We start from the raw sequence: 24126 nt of genomic DNA on the forward strand, positions 1-24126 counted from the left end.
TGCTACTTCGAAACTGAACTTGAGAAATAGGGGAAAATAGGGAAAGAACTGCTCACTCTTCCATGAAGAAGCAGAGTTTCACAATAATCCACTAGAGTATCTGGACGCTCCCCATGAAGGCACCTCACCTGTGCAATTTCACCCCATTCCAGCAAATTGTCAGGGAGTTATAGCTCCCACTCCCCTTTTCCTCTTATGTATACTTTTCCATGAAGAAGCAAAATTGCACAATTACCCACTACACCATCTGAAGACTCCCCATGAGGGCACCCCACCTGTGCAATTTCACCCCATTCCAGCAAACTATCAGGGAGCTATAGCTCCCATTCCCTTTTTCCTTCTCTAGTCACTTTTCCATGAAGAATCAAAATGGCTATGAATGCGCAATCGCACTTTTGCGCAGATTCACTGTACTGCTAACAGGCTATAGTGCACAGAAGTGGCTCTGCCAGCAATGTCTTGGGGGGGGGGGGTGAAATGTGCAACTCCACTGTATTGCTACAGTGCTACAACACTTTAATGATTTTGACACAATAAAGACTTCTTGCCAGCAATGGGGGGGGGGGGCTTTTGCACTATAGTGCTTTAGCACTATGGCAAACAGAAGCAGCTCTTCCAGCAATGTCTGGGAGGGGAAGTGAAATGCACAACTCCACTTTATTGCCCTCAGTTTTGGACAATAAAGGCATCTATGCCAGCAATGGCTATGGGGGGGAATGCACAATTGAGGATTTTGTCCCAATCCTGCAAACCTCCAAGGAGTTATAGCCGCCACCCCCTTTTTGGTTCACACAAGATTTTCCCTCCTCTGGGGTAATTGCATAGAGTTTTAATGGTGCATCAGGTGCCTCCCAACTAGGAGAAGCTGTGTGTGAAGTTTGGTCCTTATCCCACAAACCTCCAAGGTGTTATAGCTGCCACCCCATTTTTGGTGACACAGGATTTCCGCTCCTTTGTGAGTAATCACACAGGGTTTTGACAGTGTGTCAGATGCCTCCTGACTAGGGAAGACTGTGTATGAAGTTCAGTCCCAAACCTGTCAACTTCCAGTGCTTTAAAGCCACCACCCCTTTGTCGGGGTGATGCTGGAAACATGGAATTAAGCCCCTGTACTTCACGCCACACCTCTCCCCTCTCATTGGGACATTGTGAAAGGTTGAAACAGGCTGCTGCAATGTTGTCAATGGGTGAAACAGAGCCACTGATCAGATGGGAGGGCTGCAGCAGGACAGGGGGTGGGGGATGACTCAGGTTATGCACCGTAGTTCAATAAGCTACATACAGTAGCTTATTGCCCTGGCTGTATGGCAGGGCGTCATAGACTTCTTTTTTTAAAAAAAAAAGCTACTGTAAGTTTAAGCCACCATGGCTTAAAGCAACATCCAAACGCAGCCACAGACAAAGGTGATGGCACTTCTGACATGAAAATGTGGAACTGGGCAGCTTTTCATTTACAAGCAATGCATGCTGTAAAGTAGGTTGGGCAAAAGGTTGATCAGGATTTGTAATAGATCAGTAGGGGTTCTTGACTCCCAATGGCAACAACCCCACCCACCCCAACAAATCGCTGATCTACTAGTAACTCAGACATAAAATCGGAGCCAGCAGCCTCCACTGCTGGTATGTTTGGCATTTTGGCCCCATCCCCACCCACCACTGGAATGTGGCCCCTCCAGGAGCTTCTCTGGAACTGAATTCAGAGATTCTGCTCCCCTTTTGCTCTCTCTCTCTTCCCTATCCTCCTTCAAGAGGGCCTGCAGGTCAGTGGTAGAGCACCTGCTTTGCACGCAGAAGGTCCCAGGACCAATCCCTGGCATTTCTAGTTAAAAGGATCAGGTCGCAGCTCATGGAAGAGGCCTCTGCCAGAGAGCCTGGAGAGTTGCTGCAACTCAGAGTAGACAGGCAAACACGACCTGTTTGGTAGTGCAGGCTATCCCAGAGTATGACTCATGGGGTGCAGTAGTTGGAATTAGCTCCACCCCCTGAGCCACCTATGCTTCTGGCTCTTCCCAACCTCGGCCATTATTTTGCACCAGGCACCGGTTGGCAACCCTCGATTCACTATTCTAGTGAAGAATAAGCCTGAAGTTTGCCCACGCCTCCTTGTAGAGACCAATCAGGCGTGTGGAGGTATCCCAGGCAAGAGCAGGCAAACCTGTCCGCCCGACACACCCAAGTTCTCTCTAGGAAGCAGACTGTGCAGTGTGCACATCCCGCGCTGGTCACTTTTAGCCCTGAGAACAGGCAGGAGTCTAGATGAGGCTGAGCCTTTAAGGTGCCACAAGACCCTTTGTTGTTTTTGCTGCAATACACGGCTACCCTCTGGAAAGGGTCACAGAGGACTGGTTCGAATTTAGGATTGGAAGCATTAGGATTGCTCTTGATCCCTGATACTTGAGACATCATCTAGCTGTACCCTATGAGCCAACCCTAGTCCCATGATGTCCCATTGAGGGGAAAACTGACAAATGGTTACCTAGCGGGGCGCTGGTGTCCACTCTGTGGGAACCAGGAGCGAGCCCAGAGGAAACTGTCTTCTACAAGTCCATTTGTCCCTCTGTTTGCCTGTCTACTCTGAGTTGCAGCAACTCTCCAGGCTCTCTGGCAGAGGCCTTTTCCACTGACCTGCAGGCCCTCTTGAAGGAGGATAGGGAAGAAAGAGAGAGCAAAAGGGGAGCAGAATCTCTGAATTCAGTTCCGGAGAAGCTCCTGGAGGGGCCACATTCCAGTGGTGGGTGGGGATGGGGCCAAAGGCCAAAGGGCCAAAATACCAAACATACCAGCAGTGGAGGCTGCTGGCTCCGATTTCGGTGGGGCTGTGAATCCATTCAGGATTTCAGCCAGAACTCTAAAGGAGCTATCTGCAGTGTTGAAACCTATGCCCCAAATAGGTTCAGCACCGTGATTAGCTCCTTTAGTGTTCTGGCTGGTTCTGACTAAAATCCAGAATGGATTTACAGCCCCCTCAAAATGAGAGCCACCAGCCTCCAGTGCAAAGCAGCCTATTTTAGCTTAAAGCTCTTACTGCCCAGTAACTACGCTTTAGGAGAGGCTGGGAAACCACTGAATAATCGGAGTGGGGGGAGGGGGGAGTGGGCGTGGCCATCTGGGGAACCTTGGAGGGCCAGACCGGGACCCCAGAAAGGCTGGATTTGGCCCCGCAGGCCTGAGGTTCAACACCCCTGCTCTATAGGCTGAGGCTGAAAACTCCAAGGAGCAGATAAGCAATCCCCCCTGCTGAAGCCATTTCCTCTTGGATGACTGGTCAAGAGAGAGGGGGTTCAAAATGCTCCCAGACATGTATTTGCCCCAACTTCTGTCTCCATTTTTCTTCAGAGCGCCACGGTTCTTCTGACCATAAGAAGATATTTAGTAGCACTGAGGATTGCAGGGTTAATATGAAATGGCACAACCCTAGATACAAAGCCCTTTACAGTGCAATCATATGCATCTTTACTCAAAAGTAAATCCCACAGAGTTCAATAGTATCTGCCTTCTGCGAAGTGTGTTTGGATTACAGACCGAAGTTGTTGATTTTAGGTCGTTTGGTTTTATTGGATTGTTATTGGATGCTCTTGTTTAACTAAATTGCATTGCAGACATTTAATGCTGTGCACCACCTCAGGTGTGTTTGGGCAGAGATGCAACTTTTATGGGCACCAGCGCAGCAGAGAGGCTAGAATGGGTTGACTAGGAAACCTGGATTTAAGTCCTCACTCAGCCACAGACTCAAGCTTTGGCCTTAGGTAAGCTGCTACCTTTCAGCCTCAGTTCCCTATATGTCAAATCAGAATCTTATGCCCTTAATAAGTCAGTTCTTGTATCCTTGCTTTGCTGGACCAGACTGAGAGTCCATGTAGTCAAGCATTCTGTCTCCAGCAGTGGACAGCCGTGTCTCATGGGACAGTCACAGATTGGTCCATAGCTCAGTGGTAGAACACATGCTTCAATGCAAAAGGTCCCAGTTCCACCTACGTCACCTCCAGGTAGGGCTGGGAAAGACTCCTGTCTGAAATGCTGGAGAGTCATTTGCCGTCCTGCCTGGGAATAATGGGATTTAAGAGTCCAACACATCAGGAGGGGATCAGGTTGGGGAAGCCTGTATTAATGCTTGGCGCGTTTGAGGGAAGGCTGGTGTAGGCAGTACTGAACTAGATAGACCAACGGCCTGACTCTATATAAAGCACCTTCCTATGTTCCTTAGAGCACCTAGCAATCCATATCTCTGTTTATGCCTCTCGCCACAGTCTCCATTGAGCTTGTTATGGCTAATATCCATTGATGGTAACATATTAATGAGCCACCTCACATGGTCATGGTGAGGCTGCATATACTTCCATATGAAAAAGTGATAAATCATACAAGACATATGTGTGTTGCTGATCTGATTAGGTGTGCTGCTGATTTATGCCCTCATCTTGAGTGCATAAATTCATTTTTCTGCTCTTAAACCTATTGAATGGGAAATCTGTCTATTTATCAGTTTATCAGCTCAGCCCTAACATGTTGCACAATTCAATGTAAGAAAGCAACAATGTCATTTTGCTCTTTGGAATATTTTTTTAAACAACTGTCAGAAGTCATTATTTCATGCTGTCATTCTATCTGTCACCACTTCCTGCCCTTGTATTTCTTCTCCATGAAACCTCTCTGGTTACACAGTGGCATTAAGCAACTCCACTCTCCTGTCAATAATCAGCGCTTCATAGGATGTATACGCTTAGGTACATCCTACTTTGATCATCTTCCAGCAAACCCATCACACAAAAAGGATTGACAGAGTACAATACTCCTCAGTTTAATACACAACCCCATCCTCAATCCCTGCATAATTATCATTTTTATGTCAAAGCTTTACAGCTTTATCACCTCCAGCAATATTTTAGAGCTGTCAAGAATGATTTATGTGATAATGACTTAAACGGTGAAATGGAGTCCTTGGAGGAAAAGCTGTAGCACATTTCCATGGCAAATAACTTCATTAAAACAAAAATATTGATATTCCATGTAAACAGTATCTTACCTCCAAAGATACCTAATCAGATCAGCCTCTAAAGATAAACCGATTGTAGAAAAGGATGTTATGAAGCCGATGAGGAGGCACACCATGCTCTGTTACTCTGAACTTACATCGCTGCTAATGCCTATTGGGCACGTCTGGAAAACATTTTATTTAGGCATAATTTGTCATATAATTTTCATATACTGCTGTAATTTAACCCTCCCTCCCTGCCTCATTTGAGTAGGGTGCTTGCAGTCAAAAGGAACACGGATCCTTTGCTGTGAGTGGTTGTCCCACGGATATGTAAATAATAACCCAAGGAAAAACGTTACAGATCAGCTTTGGTCTGCTCTTTCAGAATTCTTTACTCCTTTTGATTATGCTAGGGATGGATGAGAACTTTGTCTGGTTTGCATTTCAATGTGAACTTACCAAATTCACACTTTCTGAGCCTAAGCACAAATCAGAACACAACTAGACACTGAAAACTGTACTTTCCAGAGCTTGCAATACAGTTTGCAAAGAAAAAGGCATGCACAGAAAATGCGTACGTTTGAATATTTGTATACAATAAATGTGTATATTTTGAAAAATGCACATAAAAATGTGTATAATTTTTCTGTGGACTAATAATAATAATCCACAATCTGATGTAGGAATGGAATGAAATGAATTTAAAAGTAGAACAATGAGAACCTGAGCAAAACAGAGGAGCTTGACAGAATCACTAGATTATACCCCCAACTTTTTGGTTTATTTTACAACTACCTATTGAGGAATAGCTCGTGGCATGACATAGGCTTCGAACTGCAGACAAATGGCTCTATTAGAAAAAGGTATGGGAGAGGAATTGCAAGATGATATATATGCAGTTTAAGCAGAACTGTGTAATGGGAGTATCAGTTTCCCAAAGGACACATGCATAACTCTCAGCAATAATTTTTCAAGGACTGTGGAAGTGTTACTGCGTGTCAGTTTAATTGGATCAATTGCTTGTGGCTTGGTCGTCCTGAAGCTCTCTCATTAAAATCTCTTCTTTCTGCCTAGCCTTGTGTAAATTGCTTCTAAAATGCTGGAAGTTCCCAGGAAACAGAGCCATTTACTGACAGATGGGGAAGGTGTTAGTTTTGGTAATTCTTTAAAAAAAAAATTAAATCCAGCAAATGGCCGATGGCTGGCTGGCATATAAATTCCTGCCCTAATGTTCAGCATGGTTGGTAAAAAGCACACCTGTGTTTGCAGGTGCAGCGATGAATCCCGGAGCACGTCAAGGCTGAAAACCTGATGGACCAAGGCCGTATCTCCACAACAATGGAAGGAAAAGGGAGGACTGGCTTACCTGCATTTTTCTAGGGGCCAGTTTTGGTCCGGGCAGGGCTCCACGAGGGTGTGCATCGCCCCATTTTAAGTCGCTTCACACACATACTTCCGGGGGGGGGGGGGGGTTGGGGTTGAAGTGAACGTCATGTGAGTGGCAGGGGCTGCTCTACCAATGAGAGAGGCTTCCCCGCCCCCTCCAGGTTCTCTCTTCCTTTCTCCATAATGGAGAGGGGAAGTACTTACTTCCTATGTGCGCATTTGGCAGACAAGCCTCATTGAGCACAATGGGTGTTACATCTGAGTAGAAACTACTTCTTTTGTGCTGGGAAACGCAGGGGCGGGAGACAGGAAACACCCCTTGACTGGGGTCACAGTGAAAGGCACACCCCTGGGCAGGGCTAGCATACCTGTGGTCAATGCGGGGGTTGGGGCACACAGCAACTATACCGGGGAGAACTCAACTTGAGGAAAAGAATCGGACCTTAAGCAGTCTCAGGAAATCCGGTTTTCCCCTGATAAATTCCAGGGCGGCTGTTGGATGGCCATGATGTCATGTATCCCGAACGACCCCCACACGCAGCCAGCTCGGAGTAAATTGCTGGTGGAGACAGCCCCCAAGAGAAGCAGTTGTTGTAATAACACCAAATCCAGCCCACCTGGAGGTCCCAATTCAGCCCTCCCGAGTTCTCCCAGTGGGCCACGCCCCCACCCCTTGGCCCCACCCCTTTCCCCACCTCCCTATCATTGGATGGTTTCCCAGCTTGTGTGTGGGTTTCTCCCGCTCTAAAAGGCTGAAATGCCTCTCCTAAGGCCTGGTTACTGGCAGTATGTCAAGTACACTGCAGTACACCAGAACATGAGCTTTTTGTACTGTTGCTTTACCTTAGTGCTTGGCACTTGCCTTGCTGTTTTAATAGTCAGTTGGATACGCTGTAGAAAGAGCATGAATTCTGGTCATATCTGCACTGTAAACCTATATTGGCTTTATGTAAGTTTAACTGCCATGCTTCCCCCAAGGGATCCTGGGAATTGTAGTATGGTGAAGATATTGAGAATTCTCATTAAGATCCCTATTTCCTTTCACAGGCAGGGGTGCCATTAGAGCCAGAACACTGGGTGCAAGTCTGGGGGCCCATATCCCAGAGGGCCCCTAAATGCAGTTGCAATACTCATCTTTAAAAAAAAAAAAGCTTTCAGAAAAGGCTCCCCCCCCCCCGACCCATGGGTGCTTTCTGCCTTTTCCCTCTTCCCCTTTCCCTGATGCTTGCTTCCTCTTACCAAGCAGTGGCACCTTTTCTTTCTCTCCTTTTCTCTTTTAAGAACATAAGAAGAGCCCTGCTGGATCAGATAAGGCTCCATCTAGTCCAGCATTCTATTCACACAGTGGCCAACCAGCTGTCGACCAGGAACCCACAAGCCGGGCATGAGCGCAACAGCACCCTCCCACCCATGTTCCCCAGCAATGGTGTACTGCCTCTGGTACTGGAGGTAGCACAATGCCATCAGAACTAGTAGCCATCAATAGACTTCTCCTCCAGGAATTTGTCTAAAAGTGGGTTAGACAAATTCCTGGAGAAGTCTATCGATGGCTACTAGTCCTGATGACTATGTGCTACCTCCAGTACCAGAGGCCAATCCAAATACTACATCTTGTGGTAGCAAATTCCATAGTTTAACTATGTGCTGTGTGAAGAAGTACTTCCTTTTATCTGTCCTGAAATCTCCCACCAATCAGCTTCATAGGGTGACCCCCGGTTCTAGTATTATGAGAGAGGGAGAAAAATGTCTCCCTATCCACATTCTCCACACCAGGCATAATTTTGTAGACTTCTATCATGTCTCTCCTTACCCTCCTTTTTTCCAAGTTAAACAATCCTCCAGTACCAGAGGCAGTATGCTTATGTACACCAGGTGCTGGGGAACATGGGTGGGAGGGTGCTGTTGCGCTCATGCCCTGCTTGTGGGTTCCTGGTCGACAGCTGGTTGGCCACTGTGTGAACAAAATGCTGGACTAGATGGAGCCTTGGTCTGATCCAGCAGGGCTCTTCTTATGTTCTTAATCCCAGATGTTATAACCTTTCCTCATAGGGGAGAAGCTCCAGGCCCTTGATCATTTTAGTTGCCCTTTTCTGCACTTTTTCCAGCTCTGCAAAAGCCTTTTTAGGTGTGGTGACCAGAACTGTACACAGTATTCTAAGAGTGGTCACACCATAGATTTATATGAAGGCAATATGATATCAGCAGCTTTATTCTCGATTCTTTTTCTAATTATGCCTAGCATTGAGTTTGCCTTTTTTACAGCGGCCTCATATTAGGTTGACATTTTCATTGACCTGTCCTCTACACCCAACCTTTTATTGGAGAAGAGGTTGGGTGTGCTGTTGAGAAAGCTGCAGTCATGCCTGACATCTTCATTTCTCCAGAGGGCCTTTAGGTGTCCGCATGTGACCCCAGAGGCACTCTGGGAAAGCAAGATGCCAGGGGCGACAGCAGATTCCCTTGGCAGTGCACCCAAACTCTTCGAAAAATTACAAGAAATAAAGGCAAAGAAAAAGTGCTACTGCCTGCTAAGAGGGGAGGGAGACTGAGCAGGGGAGCAAGAACTGGCAGAGGGTGGCAGGATTGAGAAAGTGGAGACAGAGGGAGTGCGGGGGAGAGAGGAACTAGGGAAGGGGTGAATGTGTTTGTGTGGGCCCCCAGAACACATCTTGCCCAGGCCCCCCTCAACCCTGGCAGCACCCCTGCAGCATAGGGCTGCTATAGAGGTAACGCCTATGACACTAGTTTAACAACACAATTCTATGCATGTCTACTCAGAAGTAACCCCATCGAGTTCAATGGGATTTACTCCCAGGTAAGTGTGTGTAGGATATATGCTGTCTTGAGCATTCTAGAAGAAGGGCAAGATACTCATGTGATAAAACAAATAAATACATTCACATCCACTGAAAATCACAACCCCCTCTGAATCAACAGTTACATTTTCTTCTGGCCACTCAGAAAGGAATCTGGTCCAGAGTATTTTTTTTTCAAAAGGAGCCACATTATACATGTACTAGAGTATTTCCAAAGGAACCACATTATCCACTTACTAGAGTATTTTTTAAAAGAAACCACATTATGCTCTTATTAGACTTTTTTGTTTAAAGGGGTCACATTATATTCTTACTAGGAACAGAAGTCACCCCACCACCTAACATCACAAATGCCAGCCTGCCAATGCCATCATATGAATACGAGAGCCACACTTGTCACTGTTACTTTAAAGCATGATTCCCCTCTATTGTTGCAGTTCTCAAATGAATTAATGTAAACAGTACACTGGCAGATCTCCAAAGCTAATTAAAGCTCCAGATTTGAATATATGAGATTGCTTTGCATTTCCCCTTTGAATACATATACACAAGGCAAACAAAAACAGAGTACAACACGCTTATGTATTATTCTGACTTGTTTAATGTCTGACTTATAGTGCTGAATAATCAGAAAAAGAAAACTAATTTAAACCTTCAGAAATAATTAGCAGTCACTTCCTTATCAGGATGCTTCTTGACAAATGAACATGCATCTTTATTTTCCTTTAGGTTTCAACACCAAATGCACAACACTGTATTTTTACCAGTTAGTGCCATGACTAATTATGTAAAGTATATTTTAGTTAGTCTGTAGTCTTACTTTAAAAACAACAACATTCCAAACTGTCTTCTGTTTGAAAACAGGTAAATTTTTTCTTTTCTTTTTTTAAAATCTCCCCACAGTAATTACCCAGTATTTGAAATAATTACTCGGTATTTGGCTGGATGTTGACTCCCTAGTAGCGAGGTTCTACTATTATTTACTTTGACTGCTGAGCACCTTGCTCAGTCAGATGCCCCATTTAATTCAAACATATGTCCAGGCATGCTTTTTTCCATGATGTGAAACAACAATCCATATAGATCAACACACGCAACAGTGAAATCTTCTGTTCTTAATTCAGTGGAGGCATTACACATGTATACAAGGGATAAGAAGCACAACAGAAATTGATCCCTTTATCTTTTTCTTCTACGAAAGTTGTCTTTAGTAGGCCTCAGTTTATATGACTGCCACAGATTATATAATAAGTGGCAGTATTATTTTAATTCCAGTTCTATGCTACAAATCTGATTCCGCAGTGATATACATTCTTTATTCTTGTTGTTAAGGAAGCTCCCGCTGAGGAGTCTATTGATAGATTCTAACTAGGATACCTGAAGTCAAATCTCAATTCAGACCTGGACTCCTATTAATTCAAATCCAAAACATAGCTATGCATGCACATGCCCATTGTTTCCATTCGTTTTAAGCACATACAACACAATGTTTCAATGTGGCCTTTGCACAGATTTGAGCAAGTCACTCCCATTCTCTTAGTCTTACTCTTCCATCCATAAAATGGGGACAACACTGGCATGCCTTATGAACAGATTTTATGAAAATTAATTTAAGAAAATTATATGGATGAAGGAGATATGAATTCTAAACTCCTCTTTCCACCAGAAATGATGATGACGATGATGTTGGGTTTCACCAAAAGGCAGTGATGTGCATTTAAAATGCACATATCCAGCATTTGTTCTTGCATACCATGCTTACCTCATACATTGTTTATACTTGAAAGGGGAAAACGATCAAAATCACCCACACACCATTTCCCCAGGACCAGAGTTCTTTCTTCATTTTCTTTTAAAAAAAAAAGACTTTGGGAAATGGAAACTGGAGGCACAAAGGTAGTGACCCCTTTGGAATTTACTGCTTAAAACAACTACTTCACATCACTCCTTGGAAATGCCAGGCTAGCCCTGCTTATACAACAATCATAAGCAGATTTAACAGGAAGCCAGTTGCACAGATTGGAGTGGAACTTTAAACTTCTGAGTAAATGTGCTTAGGATAACAACCTTGTTCAGATGTCCAGGAAAGAAGCACAATTCCACTACGCTATAGCAATGCCAAATGAGCACCTGTTTCATAATATTAAAGAAGGTACCTTTCAAAACTGCTCCAAAACAAGCTATAATCGCGCAAACACGTGTTAAAAGAAAAACCTAAGATACTTTACCATCTTTATGATAATAGGTAACTTCCACTTTCCTCTCTTCTGACCCAAGCAACGCCTGGGCAATTTGGGCAATGTGATGCCTTTTGGTTTCTGGTCCATGAAGAAAGTCACAGGTGCATGGTTTTTGCATGACATCTGGCCTGGAGAACCCAGTCATCTCACAGAAGCCATCATTGCAGTAGATGATAGCACAGTTCTGCACTCTAGCATTAGCAATGATGAATTTTTTATCTGCAATTAAAAAAAAAAGAAATGCATTTTTCAGTAACCTTACAACATTTCATAAAGTCTCATAGCTGCCTAGACAGGAGCTATTCCTACATCTGATTTTTCTCCAGTTTAGTGAGCTTCAGTAGATATGTAATATCACTCAGGTGGTGCCAGAGCTCTTGAAAAAATTCCAGTAAAAAGCAGAGAAATTAAAACTCGAAGTCAACTGGCGTGTGTGTGTGTCTGCTGGTGTGGGGGCATAACCAGCCTAGGAAATGTGTTGCAAAGCTATAAAAGTGGCTGTAGTTTTGTTGCGTTAGAAACGTCCAACAGGTGATAGAAGATCAAGCCAGTACTGATCTTCAAGTAGGTTGGGTGGATGAAGGCTGTTCTCAAACTTCCATTTTAGCTGCTTGCCAAAGCTCTTGAAGTAGGTCTTGTAACAGAGGGTTAAGGCTTTGCAGAGCAATTCCAGCTCTAACTCAAATCTGAGTATAGGTACGCCAACAGGAAAAGCAGAATAGGGTAGTTCAGATCATCATTGCACTGAGCCTTGCAAATAATTAAAACAACAAATAATTAAACACCAGTGCACACAGAAAACCTTTACTGGCCTTTATGCCACCGTGTTAGCGATATCAGCTTTTGGTTTTGCAAAAGCTTTCCTGCCTGGTCAGTGGAAGACAAGGCTCTATTTGGTTATATAGGAAGCTGCCTTATAGCAGGTCAGACTACTGGTCCATCCAGCCTAGTATCATCTACTCCAAGGATGGGAAATTTGAAGCCTTCCAGATGTTGTTGGCCTGCACCTCCCATCAGCCCTAACCAGCCGCTGCCAATGGTGAGGCATGCTGGGAGTTGTGGTCCAACAACATCTGGTGGGCCACACTTTCCCCATCCTTGATCAACTCTGACTGGCAGCGATTCTCCAGAGTCCCAGGCAAAGGTCTTTCCCAACTCCCTTTTACTAGAACTTGCCTGGGGTTGAACCTGGGACCTACTGCATGCAACGCAGGTGCTCTACCACTACCACTGAGCCACAGTCCCACCTATAGACAAGTCCAGACAAGGGTCTATTTACAAGCCTGATTTTTTACTTGACTCACTATGGGGCTTTACACAGGAAGCCTGATGAAAAGAGATTAATTGGTTGCAATGTGAAGTAAGAAGAAAAACAAAACCAAGTTCCTCCCTTCCTTCCTGCTTGGGCCACCACTGGCACCCCAGTGTACTACTGCACAGTGATGGCAGCAAGAATTCAAGGCCCCCATGTACCTTGATTGCTACATGAAATGATCATGGGATTCCTGCTTCACAAACAGTAAACTGAACTACTTACCATGAAGCACGTTCCCTTGATATGGCTTGTTATCAGTTGCTTCAGCCCCAGTGTATTCAATGGATGTAATCACATACAAGTGCAGAACCACATAGTATTATATCAACCTTTCCAGCCTGGCACCTGCCTGATGTTTTGGACTACAACTCCCATCAGTCCCAGTCGGCATGGTCAATGGCCATGAATAATGGGGGCTGTAGTCCAAAACATCTGGAGGGCACAAGGTTGGGGAAGTATTAGATCACTGGGGAAAAGGGAGGAGGGAGAAATTGCAGCCTCCATTATTATTTCACAACCCAAGTATAACAGGAACTCTGAGTAGGCATAACTCTTGCAACACCAACCCAAAGGTTCTCTCTGCATTGGAAGTTGCATTACCCGTTTGTTTTTGCTGAGCCAGTTGTTTTTAACTGCAGGTTCTGTTTTTAACAGCAGGTTCAGGCTCTGAAGGCGCATCTGCCTTCACATTGTAGACCATCTTCACATGATTCACCTGACTTCCTTCCTAAGCTTCATCAGAACGATCACATCAAAGATGTGTGTTGTGATTTACCCCCATGAGCTACACAATATGCCAAATGTTTACACTTGAAGGCGCGATGGGAAAACGGCAAGGGTGTAAATATGCTACATAATTTCTCCCTCTGCCCCTTTCCAGGTTTCCTTCAACCCCTTCCACATTCTGTGAAGTGCCCATAATTTTCAGCTCCCCCAGAATCATGCTGCCTGATGATTTACAAGCTATCTTTGCAGCAACCATAGCTGGTGTCACTCAATGGCCTCATCATGCACACCCTCACAGGGATAAATAAGTCCACTGACTTAAACAGGCTACTTATACCCCCAAAGGCTGCAGGATCTGACCTTTGCATATCTTATGTGAGCTATGAATCTGTTACATTGACAGAAAGGTGCCTACTCTACCCAGGGAGAAAGAGCTGTAAGAAAGGCATATTATTCCAAGGCTATTTTTTCAATACATTTGGAATGTACTAAGTATTTAAAGCGAATGTGTCCAACATACTTTGCCAGTATCTTTTTTTCACAGTATTACAAGAACCAGGGCAGATCAGGTGCTATCTTCCTAAATCTTTACCATTATCCAGAAGATTAAGGCTGCAATCCTGCACACACTTATCTGACTATCAGCTCCATTGACCACAATGGGACTTACTTCTGAGTAAACCATGCATAAGATTGGACTGTAAGGCTGCAATCCCCAACGAATTTACTGGGGAGTAAGAGTTACTGAACGCAACAAGACTTACTTCTGAGTAAACATGCTTAGAATTAAACTGCCCGCAAGGTAAGCGCACTGTGCACTTTTTCGTTCAGCAATCAGCTGTTCAAACGAGGAAGGACGCTTGCAGATCAGATCCAAGGCTAAATCCTAGGCAAATATCCCCTCCGGATTTGCCTTTTGGCGCTGACCTGCTGGAAACTTTTCATAAACTAGCGTTAAACCAGGAGCCCCCTAGCAATCGGAGGTCAAAGTTTAAGGCCAAGGCAAGAAAGCAGCCTGCAGTTTCTTCGCCGGGCAGTGCCCGGGGTATTTTAGGACCTCCAAAATCTTTTCCTCTCCAACCCCAAGCCTGGGTTGCCCCGACTGAGGACACCCGCTCTCTCCACGACGAGAGCGCGCGAGAGTGCACAAGCACGCATGATGCTACGTTCTGCCTCGCTGGAGCCATCCGAGCAGTTCCGAGGCAGGTAAGAGGCACCCAGCGAGAAAAGAGTTCGCGGCATGCCAAGCCGGAGGGGAGAGTTCAGGCGAGCGGCGCCGGGATGGGCGGGCAGCGGAGCCACCCGGAGAGCCGCGCTGTGCGCGCGGCTGAAACGCAGAGCAGCGGCAGCAGCCGCCCCCCTGCCCAAGTCTGCCAGACAGCAGCAGCCCTTGGCCAAACTTGGCCCGACTCAGGGTGGCTCGGCCTCCGCCACCTCCCTTCCCCCCTGAAACCCGCGAGGGGAGGCAGCGGCGGAGGAGGACGGCGGCCGACTCACTTTGCCCTTCGAATTTCCGGATGATGGTCCCCAGGAAGGTGTTCTGCGGTGCCACATGACCTCTGCGCACAGGCATGTTGCTCGCTCTTCAGCTCCCCAGGGCTGCGAAGAGGCTCTCCCGCGCGGCCGGCCGGCTGGCTCGCTCTGCCGCCGCCGCCCCGCCTCTCGCTGGATCGCCGCGGCTACCCTGCGCGAGAGACCATGGTCCCTGCGCCCGCCGGGCAGCTCGCGCGGTCGCTCAGCGGCGGCAGCGGCGGCGGCGCTCAGCACGGCCAGCCGCTCGCCTCCGCGGCGCCTGCTCCATGCTCAGGGTCGGCGCGTGTGCGCGTGTGCGCGCCTGCCTCTGGGCGAACCTGACGCGCTCTTCGCCGGGAGGGCGAGCGGGAAGGAGGGAAGCCGCGGGGAGGCGCCGGGCGGGGTCGGCAGCCAGGGGCAGGGGCGGGCCTCGCGCCCGAGGGGATCGATCCGCGGCCCGCGTCGCGCTGCGCTCCTCCCGCCCAGCGCTAGGCCTCGCCCCACGCCCGCCCGCCCGCGCGCGCGAACGACGGCTCGGGGAGGCGAGGCTGCCGCGGAGGAGGGATGGGAGAGTCAGCGCGGTGCCTTCCCGTGAAGAGCGGGAGCGACGGCCCTCCCCAGCCGCCTGCGGGCTCCGGCGCGGCTCCCAGCAGCAGCAGCAGCTCGGGGTGCTGGAGCGTGCTTTAGCGGGAGCCAGGCAATAAACCTCTCGCTCCCGAGCCCGGCGACAAGCCGCTCCGGCGGCAGGGAGAGGCGGCACCCTGACACGGGCAGCAGGAGCTGCCGCCGCAAGCACGGCGGCGGCGAGCGCGAGGAGAGGCGCAAGCGAGGCGGAGGGGGCGGGAAAGCGGGAGGAAGCCCCGCAGGTGGCTTTACCGTAGCCGCCTTACAGCGCAAGCCTAGGCTGGTCTGCTCAGAAGCAAGCCCCCACGAGGATGAGGGGACTTGCTCCCAAGTAAGCGGGCATACGGTTGTGCCTTAGCCCTCTCAAACCGAGGGTCGGATCGTTCGACGGACTAAAGACGGTGCCCGGGAGCATGTGCAGAGTCCCGGCCCTCCCGTCACGGAGTGGGCGCGGCAAGAACAGAAGCCAGGGCGTGCCTCCCCGGCCAGGTCCCCACGCGTGGAGCAATGAAGAGGAGGCCAGCGCGCCTTCCTCCTTCGGTGGTGTGAGGTCATCTGAGCAGAGGGCTCTGCGCTGTTCTAGGGCTTTGCAGTGAGAGGCTTGGCCTCAAGCGTGTGAAGGGAGAAAGAGGCTGCCTCTGAGCACGTGTAAAGCGCCTTCCCCACTGCACTAAGCAAACGGTGTCCTGCTGCTGCTGCACAACTTGACTGAGTGGGAAGGGATGAGTAGAGCCTGAAGAGTTGGGGAAAGATATTGCGGGCAAGGAAGACAGCACTCCTCTTGTCTTAATCACCTCACATGTTCCTGGACTGAACCCCGACTTCCCCCGTCTCACCACCCAGGGAGAACCATGATTCAGCAGGAACTTGAACGTTGGCGTCTCATGTTCTGAACTTGCCCCTCCAATGTCATACCCATTGTCCTGATCTAATCCAGATAAAGGATCCGCCTTTGTGGCTCCTGAGAGTGCAGGCTGAGGTGACCTATGGATAACCCTGTCCGTTCTCTACAAACCTACCTTACATTTAGTGGCTCGTACAGGGATAATATTTATCCTTCTCCAACCTAGCACCATACATCTGTTTTGGACTACAACTTCCATCAGACCCAGTCACCATGACCAATGGTCAGGGATGGTGGGAGTTGTAGTCTAAACATCTGGAGGCTGCCAGGTTGCTGTAGCCTATGTTTCTATGGGCTTGTGCATGCTTTGCTTTCTGCCTTCCTTTCTATTTTCTTCCTCCCCCCTCTCAACTTTTTGCTGCGTTTATTCACAAGGAGTTACTTATGTAGCCTGATCCTATACATGTTTACTCAGAAGTAAGCCCCACGGCTCTCAGACTTACTTTCAAGTAGGTGTACACAGGATTATAACCTTAGCACTTCTCCTCTTACTTGATGATCAAGGTGAGTTCATTATTTAGACTTCCCCTTGTTTCAGCTGGATTGCCTCTATTTCAGCACTTCGAAATATCATGTAGCTATCCACAGATAAAACACAGCTGTTTGATAAACCAAGAGGGGGAAATGTAATTTGTACACAGGCCTGTAGAACAGGGATGGGCAGATTTCTGACTCTCAGTAGTTTAAGAATAGGAAGTAAAAATGCCAGTAAAATATAAAAAGTATTCCTGGCTATGCCTGTCCTTGTGTCAGTCATTTATCTCCCAGCCTCAGTGGTCCTTGTCTGTAAAATATTTGCCTTTGACTGGATTTTTGTGCAGCTCTGCCAACCAATTTTAGAGCTGTGCTAGAATCCCTGATCTAATTCAGATGTATATGCAGGTGATCCCAGTCTATGGCTCATGAGTGGCAGTAGTTAATTGGCTCCACTTCCTTAACCACCATTTTCATCTAGGTCCTTCCCATCCCTCCAAGCACCATTTTGCACCTGGCTCTTGCTAGCGGGCATTGTGATGCGAGTAAAAATCAAAGTAGGTCTCATGAGCTTGAAATCTGCCTGCCTGTGCTGTAGGCTACTGCTTGCAAAGGTACACCATATTTCAAGCAAGCTGGTACTGTGGATCTTGTGTACAACATACTGCAATTACCAGGCAAAAAAGGCCCCACAAATCTTGTTTTATCAAATCCCACCAAGCCATCTAGCTAAAATCCAGCCATTAGCCTTATGTAATTAGTTGTTGGCAATTTGTCTGAAGAAATGCATAACAGCAATGGATAGCTAGAGAATAATGATGACATATAGGGGGAGATGGGTGGATATGGAGAGTTAGGTGTATGAAGTCTGGTCTACCATGTGCAATATCTGTAATGTGAAAGGAAGAACGGACAAGTGCTATATGGTGGAATTTGTGGAAACATGTAAAAATGTTTCTCTAAGAATAATGGGTAGTAGTTTGAGGGCTGGGGGGTTAATTGGTGTCAGGAGTGTTTCAATGTTGAGACTTCTGAAATGCACCCTAGGCTCAATCCTGGGTGCAGTGCTCTTCATTTTTATTAATGACTTGGATGAGGAGGTGCAGGGAATACTTATCAAATTTGCAGCTGACACAAAATTAGGTGGGGTAGCTAATACCCTGGAAGTATTGATATTGATATCTTGATAGGCTGGAGCACTGGGGAGAAAACAACAGAATGAAATTTAACAGGGATAAATGCCAAGTTCTTTACCTAGGAAAATGAACCAAATGTACAATTACAAGATGGGGATACTTGGCTCAAAAATACTATAAGCGAGAAGGATCTTGGAATTGTAGATCACAAGCTGAATATGAGCCAACAAAGTGATGTGGCTGCAAAAAAGGCAAATGCTGCATTTGGGCTGCATTAATAGAAGTATAGCTTCCAAATCATGTGAAGTACTAGTTCACACCCAGCACTAGTTAGGTCTCATCTGGAGTACTGGGTCCAGTTCTGGGCACCACACTTTAAGAAGGATACAGATAAATTGAAGAGGGTACCGAGGAGGTCAATGAGGATGTTTAGGGGACTGGAAACAAAGCCCTATGAAGAGAGACTGAAAGAACTGGGCATGTTTAGCCTGGAGAAGAGAATGCTGGGGGATATATGATAGCGCTCTTCAAGTACTTGAAAGGTTGTCACAGAGAGGAAGGCCAGGATCTCTTCTTGAGCATCCCAGAGTGCAGGACATGGAATAATGGGCTCAAGTTACAGGAAGCCAGATTCCGGCTGAACATCAGGAAAAACTTCCTGACTATTAGAGCAATATGGCAATGGAACCAATGACCTAGGGAGGTGGTGGGCTCTCCCACACAGGAGACATTCAAGATGAAGCTACACAGCCACCTGTCAGGGATGCTCTGACTTGGATTCCTGCATTGAGCAGGGGTTTGGACTCGGTGGTCTTATAGGCCCCTTCCAACCCTACTATTCTATTATTCTAAGATGTGGGATTATTCTGAGAAAGAATGCACATGATTCGCCCAGAGTTGGCAGCAGCCTCCAAGGCCATATGAGCACCAGGGAGGACCTCTGAGGGAACAATTCAGGGCATTAGCCACCTTCAAGCCTTCATGGATTCCTCGCAGGTCTGGACAATAGGCCCAAGGAAATTGTGGGTTCAGTGGAAAGTAAGATCAGTATGAGGAATAATGTGCAACCTCCCATGAGGCACATGGTGTTGACTTTCCAGCTAGACTGGGTGTAAGGCAGGGGTGTCTGGCCTCTTTCAGACCAAGGGCCGAATTCAATTTTGGAGAAGCTCTTGGGGGCCACATTCCAGTGGTGGGTGGGGCTGAAGGCAAAAAGGAGGTGGGACCAAAGGCAAAAGGGGTGTGGCCAAAATAAAAAATACCAGCATGTTTTAGCTTAAAACTCTCACTGCCGGTAACAGCCTTAGGAGAGGCAGTGCAACCTTTTAGAATGGGGAAAAACATGCAAAACTCACAAAACAACCCAATGATTGCCTATTGGAGGAAAGGGGCTGGAGCCATTTGGAAACCCCAGAGGACCAGATTGAGACTCGAGGTAAGACTCAAGGTGGGCCAGAATTGACAAGAATTTAGAGAATTCGGGCACAATCCAATGGGGATAGTCAGTAGCCTCTGAACTTGGAGGTGACTGACTATCCAACGCAGGGTGGACGGAGCGTGGAGGGGATCTTCTCTGTGCTCCGGCCACCCTGCATTAGTGGCTAGACAGTTGATTTCAGCTGTCTAGCTGGAACGGCTTGGAGCTCGGGGGAGGCCAGATGGCACGTAAGAAGCATCGTAATGACGCTTCTGCCATCCCCGCCTCTAGGAACACCCCCTTTCCCCCTGCTCTGCTCTGCAAACCACACCTCTTATGAGGTGGCATGGAGGGAGTTTTCTGGGAGCCGACCTCAAAGCACTGGCTCCAAGGTAACTTCCTGAAAACCAAACAATCTCATGGCTGTCTAGCGGCCACAGGATTGTGCCCTTAGTGGCACAACCAAAATGATGGCTGGAAAATGCGTGTGCGCACACACACACACACGTAACAAATCCTGCCAGATGAATCTGATCTCATTTTTTGATCAAGCAACCTCCCTTGTGGACCGTGGGAATGCTGTAGACATAATATACCTTGACTTCAGCAAAGCTTTCGACAAAGTGCCCCGTGATATCCCGATGAGCAAACTAGCTCAAAGTGGGCTAGATGAAACAACGATCTGGTGGATCCACAGTTGGCTACAGAAATGGACTCAAAGTTGTTGTTCAATACAGTCATGTCCGACTCTTCGAGACCCCATGGACCATAGCACGCCAGGCCTTCCTGTCCTCAGCTCTCTCCCAGAGTGTGCTCAAGTCCATATTCATTGCATCGGTGATGCTATCTAGCCATCTCATCCTCTGCCGTCACCTTCTCCTTTTGCCTTCAATCTTTCCCAGCATCAGGGTCTTTTCCAGGGAGTTTTCTCTTTGCATTAGGTGGCCAAAATATTTGAGCTTCAGCTTCAGTATCTGTCCTTCCAATGAGCACTCAGGGTTGATTTCCTTTAGGATTGACTGATTGGACCTCCTTGCAGTCCAGGGGACTCGTAAGAGTCTTCTCCAGCACCACAGTTCGAAAGCATCGATTCTTTGGTGCTCAGCCTTCCTTACAGTCCAGCTCTCACAGCCATATGTTGCTACTGGGAAAACATAGCTTTGATTAGACGGACCTTTGTCGGCAAGGTGATGTCTCTGCTTCTTACTATGCTGTCTAGGTTGGCCATAGCTTTCCTCCCAAGGAGCAAGCGTCTTTTAATTTCAGGGCTACAGTCACCGTCTGCAGTGATCTTGGAGCCCAAGAAAATAAAATCTGTCACTGCTTCCATTTCTTCTCCTTCTATATGCCAGGAAGCGATGGGGCCAGATGCTATGATTTTAGTTTTTTTAATGTTGAGTTTCAAACCAGCTTTTGCGCTCTCCACTTTCACCCTTAACAAGAGGCTCCTTAGATCCTCTTCGCTTTCTGCCATTAGGGTGGTATCGTCTGCGTATCGGAGGTTGTTGATAATTCTCCCGGCAATCTTAATTCCGACCTGTGATTCATCCAACCCGGCATTTCTCATGATGTACTCTGCATATAAATTCAATAAGCAGGGTGACAATGCACAGCCTTGTCGTACTCCTTTCCCAATTTGGAACCAATCGGTTGTTCCATGTCCGGTTCTTACTGTTGCTTCTTGACCCTCGTACAGGTTTCTCAGGAGACAGGTAAGGTGGTCTGGTACTCCCATCTCTTTAAGAATTTGCCACAGTTTGTTGTGATCCACACAATCAAAGGCTTTAGTGTAGTCAATGAAGCAGAAATAGACGTTTTTCTGGAATTCTCTTGCTTTCTCCATGATGCAGCGAACGTTGGCGATTTGATCTCTAGTTCCTCTGCCTCTTCGAAACCCAGCTTGTACTTCCGGTAGTTCTCATTTCACATACTGCTGAAGCCTAGCTTGTAGGATTTTGAGCATAACCTTGCTGGCATGTGAAATGAGAGCAATTGTACGGTAGGTTGAGCAACCTTTGGCATTGCCCTTCTTTGGAATTGGAATGTAAACTGACCTTTTCCAGTCTTGTGGCCACTGGTGAGTGTTCCAAATGTGTTGGCTTATCAATGGGACCTTCTCAAACTGGGAAGAGGTAATGACCGGGGTACCACAGGGTTCAGTCCTGGGCCCAGTACTCTCCAACATTCTTATTAATGACTTGGAGGAGGAGGTGCAGGGAATGCTGATCACATTTGCAGATGACACAAAATTGGGCAGGATAGCTAATACCCTGGTAGACAGAAAGAAAATTCAAAGTGATCTTGATAGACTGGAGCGCTGGGCAGAAATCAACAGAATGAAATGTAATAGGGATAAATGCCAAGTTCCGCACTTAGGAAAAAGAAACCAAATGCAGAGTTACAAGATGGGGGGTACGTGGCTCAAGAACACTACAAGCGAGAAGGATCTTGGACTTGTTGTCGATCACAAGCTGAATATGAGCCAACAATGTGATGTGGCTGCAAAAAAGGCCAATGCCATTTTGGGCTGCATTAATAGAAGCATAGCTTCCAAATGCCAGGAAGTACTAGTTCCCCTCTACTCAGCACTGGTTAGGCCTCATCTGGAGTACTGTGTCCAGTTCTGGGCGCCACACTTTAAGAAGGATGCAGACAAACTGGAGAGGGTTCAGAGGAGGGCAACAAAGATGATCAGGGGACAGGAAACAAAGCCCCTATGAAGAGAGACTGAAAGAACTGGGCATGTTTAGCCTTGAGAAGAGAAGACTGAGGGGAAATATGATAGCACTCTTCAAGTACTTGAAGGGCTGTCACAGAGAGAAAGGCCAGGATCTCTTCTCAATCATCCCAGAGTGCAGGACACGGAATAATGGGCTCAAGTTACAGGAAGCCAGATTCCGGCTGAAAATCAGGAAAAACTTCCTGACTGTCAGAGCAATACTACAATGGAAACAATTACCTAGGGAGGTGGTGGGCTCTCCCACGCTGGAGGCATTCAAGACGAGGCTGGACAGCCATCTGTCAGGGATGCTCTGACTTGGATTCCTGCATTGAGCAGGAGGTTGGACTCGATGGCCTTGTAGACCCCTTCCAACCCTACTATTCTACACTTAATGTGAACATCAGTGTGAACATTGTGAATAAGCTTTATCCTATTTCCCTTCTCTACTGTAGTTAAACTACAGATGGAATATAAGTGTCTTGCTAAAGAGGGGCAGCTTGTGAATTCATAGTAGAGATGGAACTGGTGCTTACAGCTGGACTCACAAATCAAAGCCCAAGACTCCTCTCATTGAGCAGTACTGCCTCCATTCATGGGTGTGAGCTTTGTTCAGCACTTAGCATGTGAAGGGCTGTGGGGAAAGATCTCAACCTTATCTTTTTCTTTTTTCCAGGCAGCAAGGTTACAAGGGCACAGGGGAGGTCTAGAAGTTCTGGGCAGATCAGAGAACGGCCACAGGGTGTTAAGAGGAGTCTGCCAAGAAGAAGAAAGAGGAAAAAGGAGAAGAAAGAGGAAGAAGCATCCATTACATCCTATAGATAATCCATCAGACAGAGGCAAAAATATTCTGCAGTAGGTTTCTCCTGTTTGTATTAAGCCAGCAGATAATTTATTTCCACAACCACAAAAAGCTCTTGCAGAGATTCTGCAGAGAGGGAGGCTTCATTTCCACATGTGTGTGCAGACACAGAGGAAAGGGGCAGTTGAGGGGCAAGAGGTTAAAATGAGAGCTTTTGATCCCAGCACAGTTATCCAGTAACTCCGAACGCATTAAGGGTAGGGAGGCATTGGGGAAGGATGTAAAAAGCAGAAAGACGAAGGCGGACAGAGCACAGTAGCGGGAGGATGCGTGGGAGAAAACCTCTCCTACGAGGAGGGAATTTCCTTGTTATGGCCAAGTACAAGCTCCCCCCACCCTGGCAGCACTGCTGTGGGATTGGCTCGAAGGCTCCCGGCGACATCTTTATCTCCGAAGAAGGTGGGAGAGAAGGCCTCTCAAAAGAAAACCAAAGCAGGCTGTTATTCAAAATGTGGGGAGAGATGCATGTTTTCTGATACGTACCTCCATACAACAGCATCTTGGGGAGAGATGCTGGGTGATGTCACCCAGAGACAGGGTGTGAGAGAGCCATGGTTAGTTCCTTTACAGTGCAATGCTATGCATGTCTGCGCAGAGGTAAGCCTCGTGGAGTTCAATGGGTCTTACTCCCAGAAAGCCTGTGTGCAGGAGTAGGCTGCAGTCCTAGCCACACTTACCTGGGAGTAAGTCTCATTGAATAAACTCGGGCTTTGTTCAGTGTAAACATGCATAGGATTACCCTGCACGCACACACCCCCTCACACACACGACACACCCTCCCCCTTTGTGCAATTTAAGCTGACATAACACCCAGCCTGCCGCTTTTGCATGCAGCCCCTGAAAGGGCTAATTCAGATTGGAGAATTCATCCAAACGGAGCGCATTGAAAGGGTGGGTTAGAGATGGGGGAGAGAAATCCTTCGTGCCCTGCTGCCTGAGCGTGGGTGTGATGTGATGTTTTAAAAAGTGTGTGAAGGACAGATTCAGCCTCGTCCTGCGCTGCTTGCGAGCGGCTCCCTG

At 47.3% G+C, this 24126-nt stretch overlaps 1 protein-coding gene across 1 annotated transcript in view; it reads right to left on the reverse strand.

The window, feature by feature from the left end:
* The window catches only part of KCNH7 (potassium voltage-gated channel subfamily H member 7), a 430246-nt gene extending 414931 nt beyond the window's left edge, over nucleotides 1–15315 (reverse strand). Inside the window, exons 1-2 of the mRNA XM_084811821.1 lie at nucleotides 14956–15315; nucleotides 11406–11636 (exon numbers count right to left, since the gene is read on the reverse strand). Coding sequence (XP_084667947.1) covers nucleotides 11406–11636; nucleotides 14956–15031 — 307 coding nt within the window. The 5' untranslated portion in view covers nucleotides 15032–15315. The remainder of the gene's footprint in view (nucleotides 1–11405; nucleotides 11637–14955) is intronic.
* Between the last annotated feature and the right edge of the window lie 8811 nt (nucleotides 15316–24126).

Source organism: Heloderma suspectum, chromosome 1 (assembly GCF_057233095.1).
Source record: "Heloderma suspectum isolate Gila_16-S chromosome 1, 16-S_ref, whole genome shotgun sequence".
Classification (NCBI taxonomy): Eukaryota; Metazoa; Chordata; class Lepidosauria; order Squamata; family Helodermatidae; genus Heloderma; species Heloderma suspectum.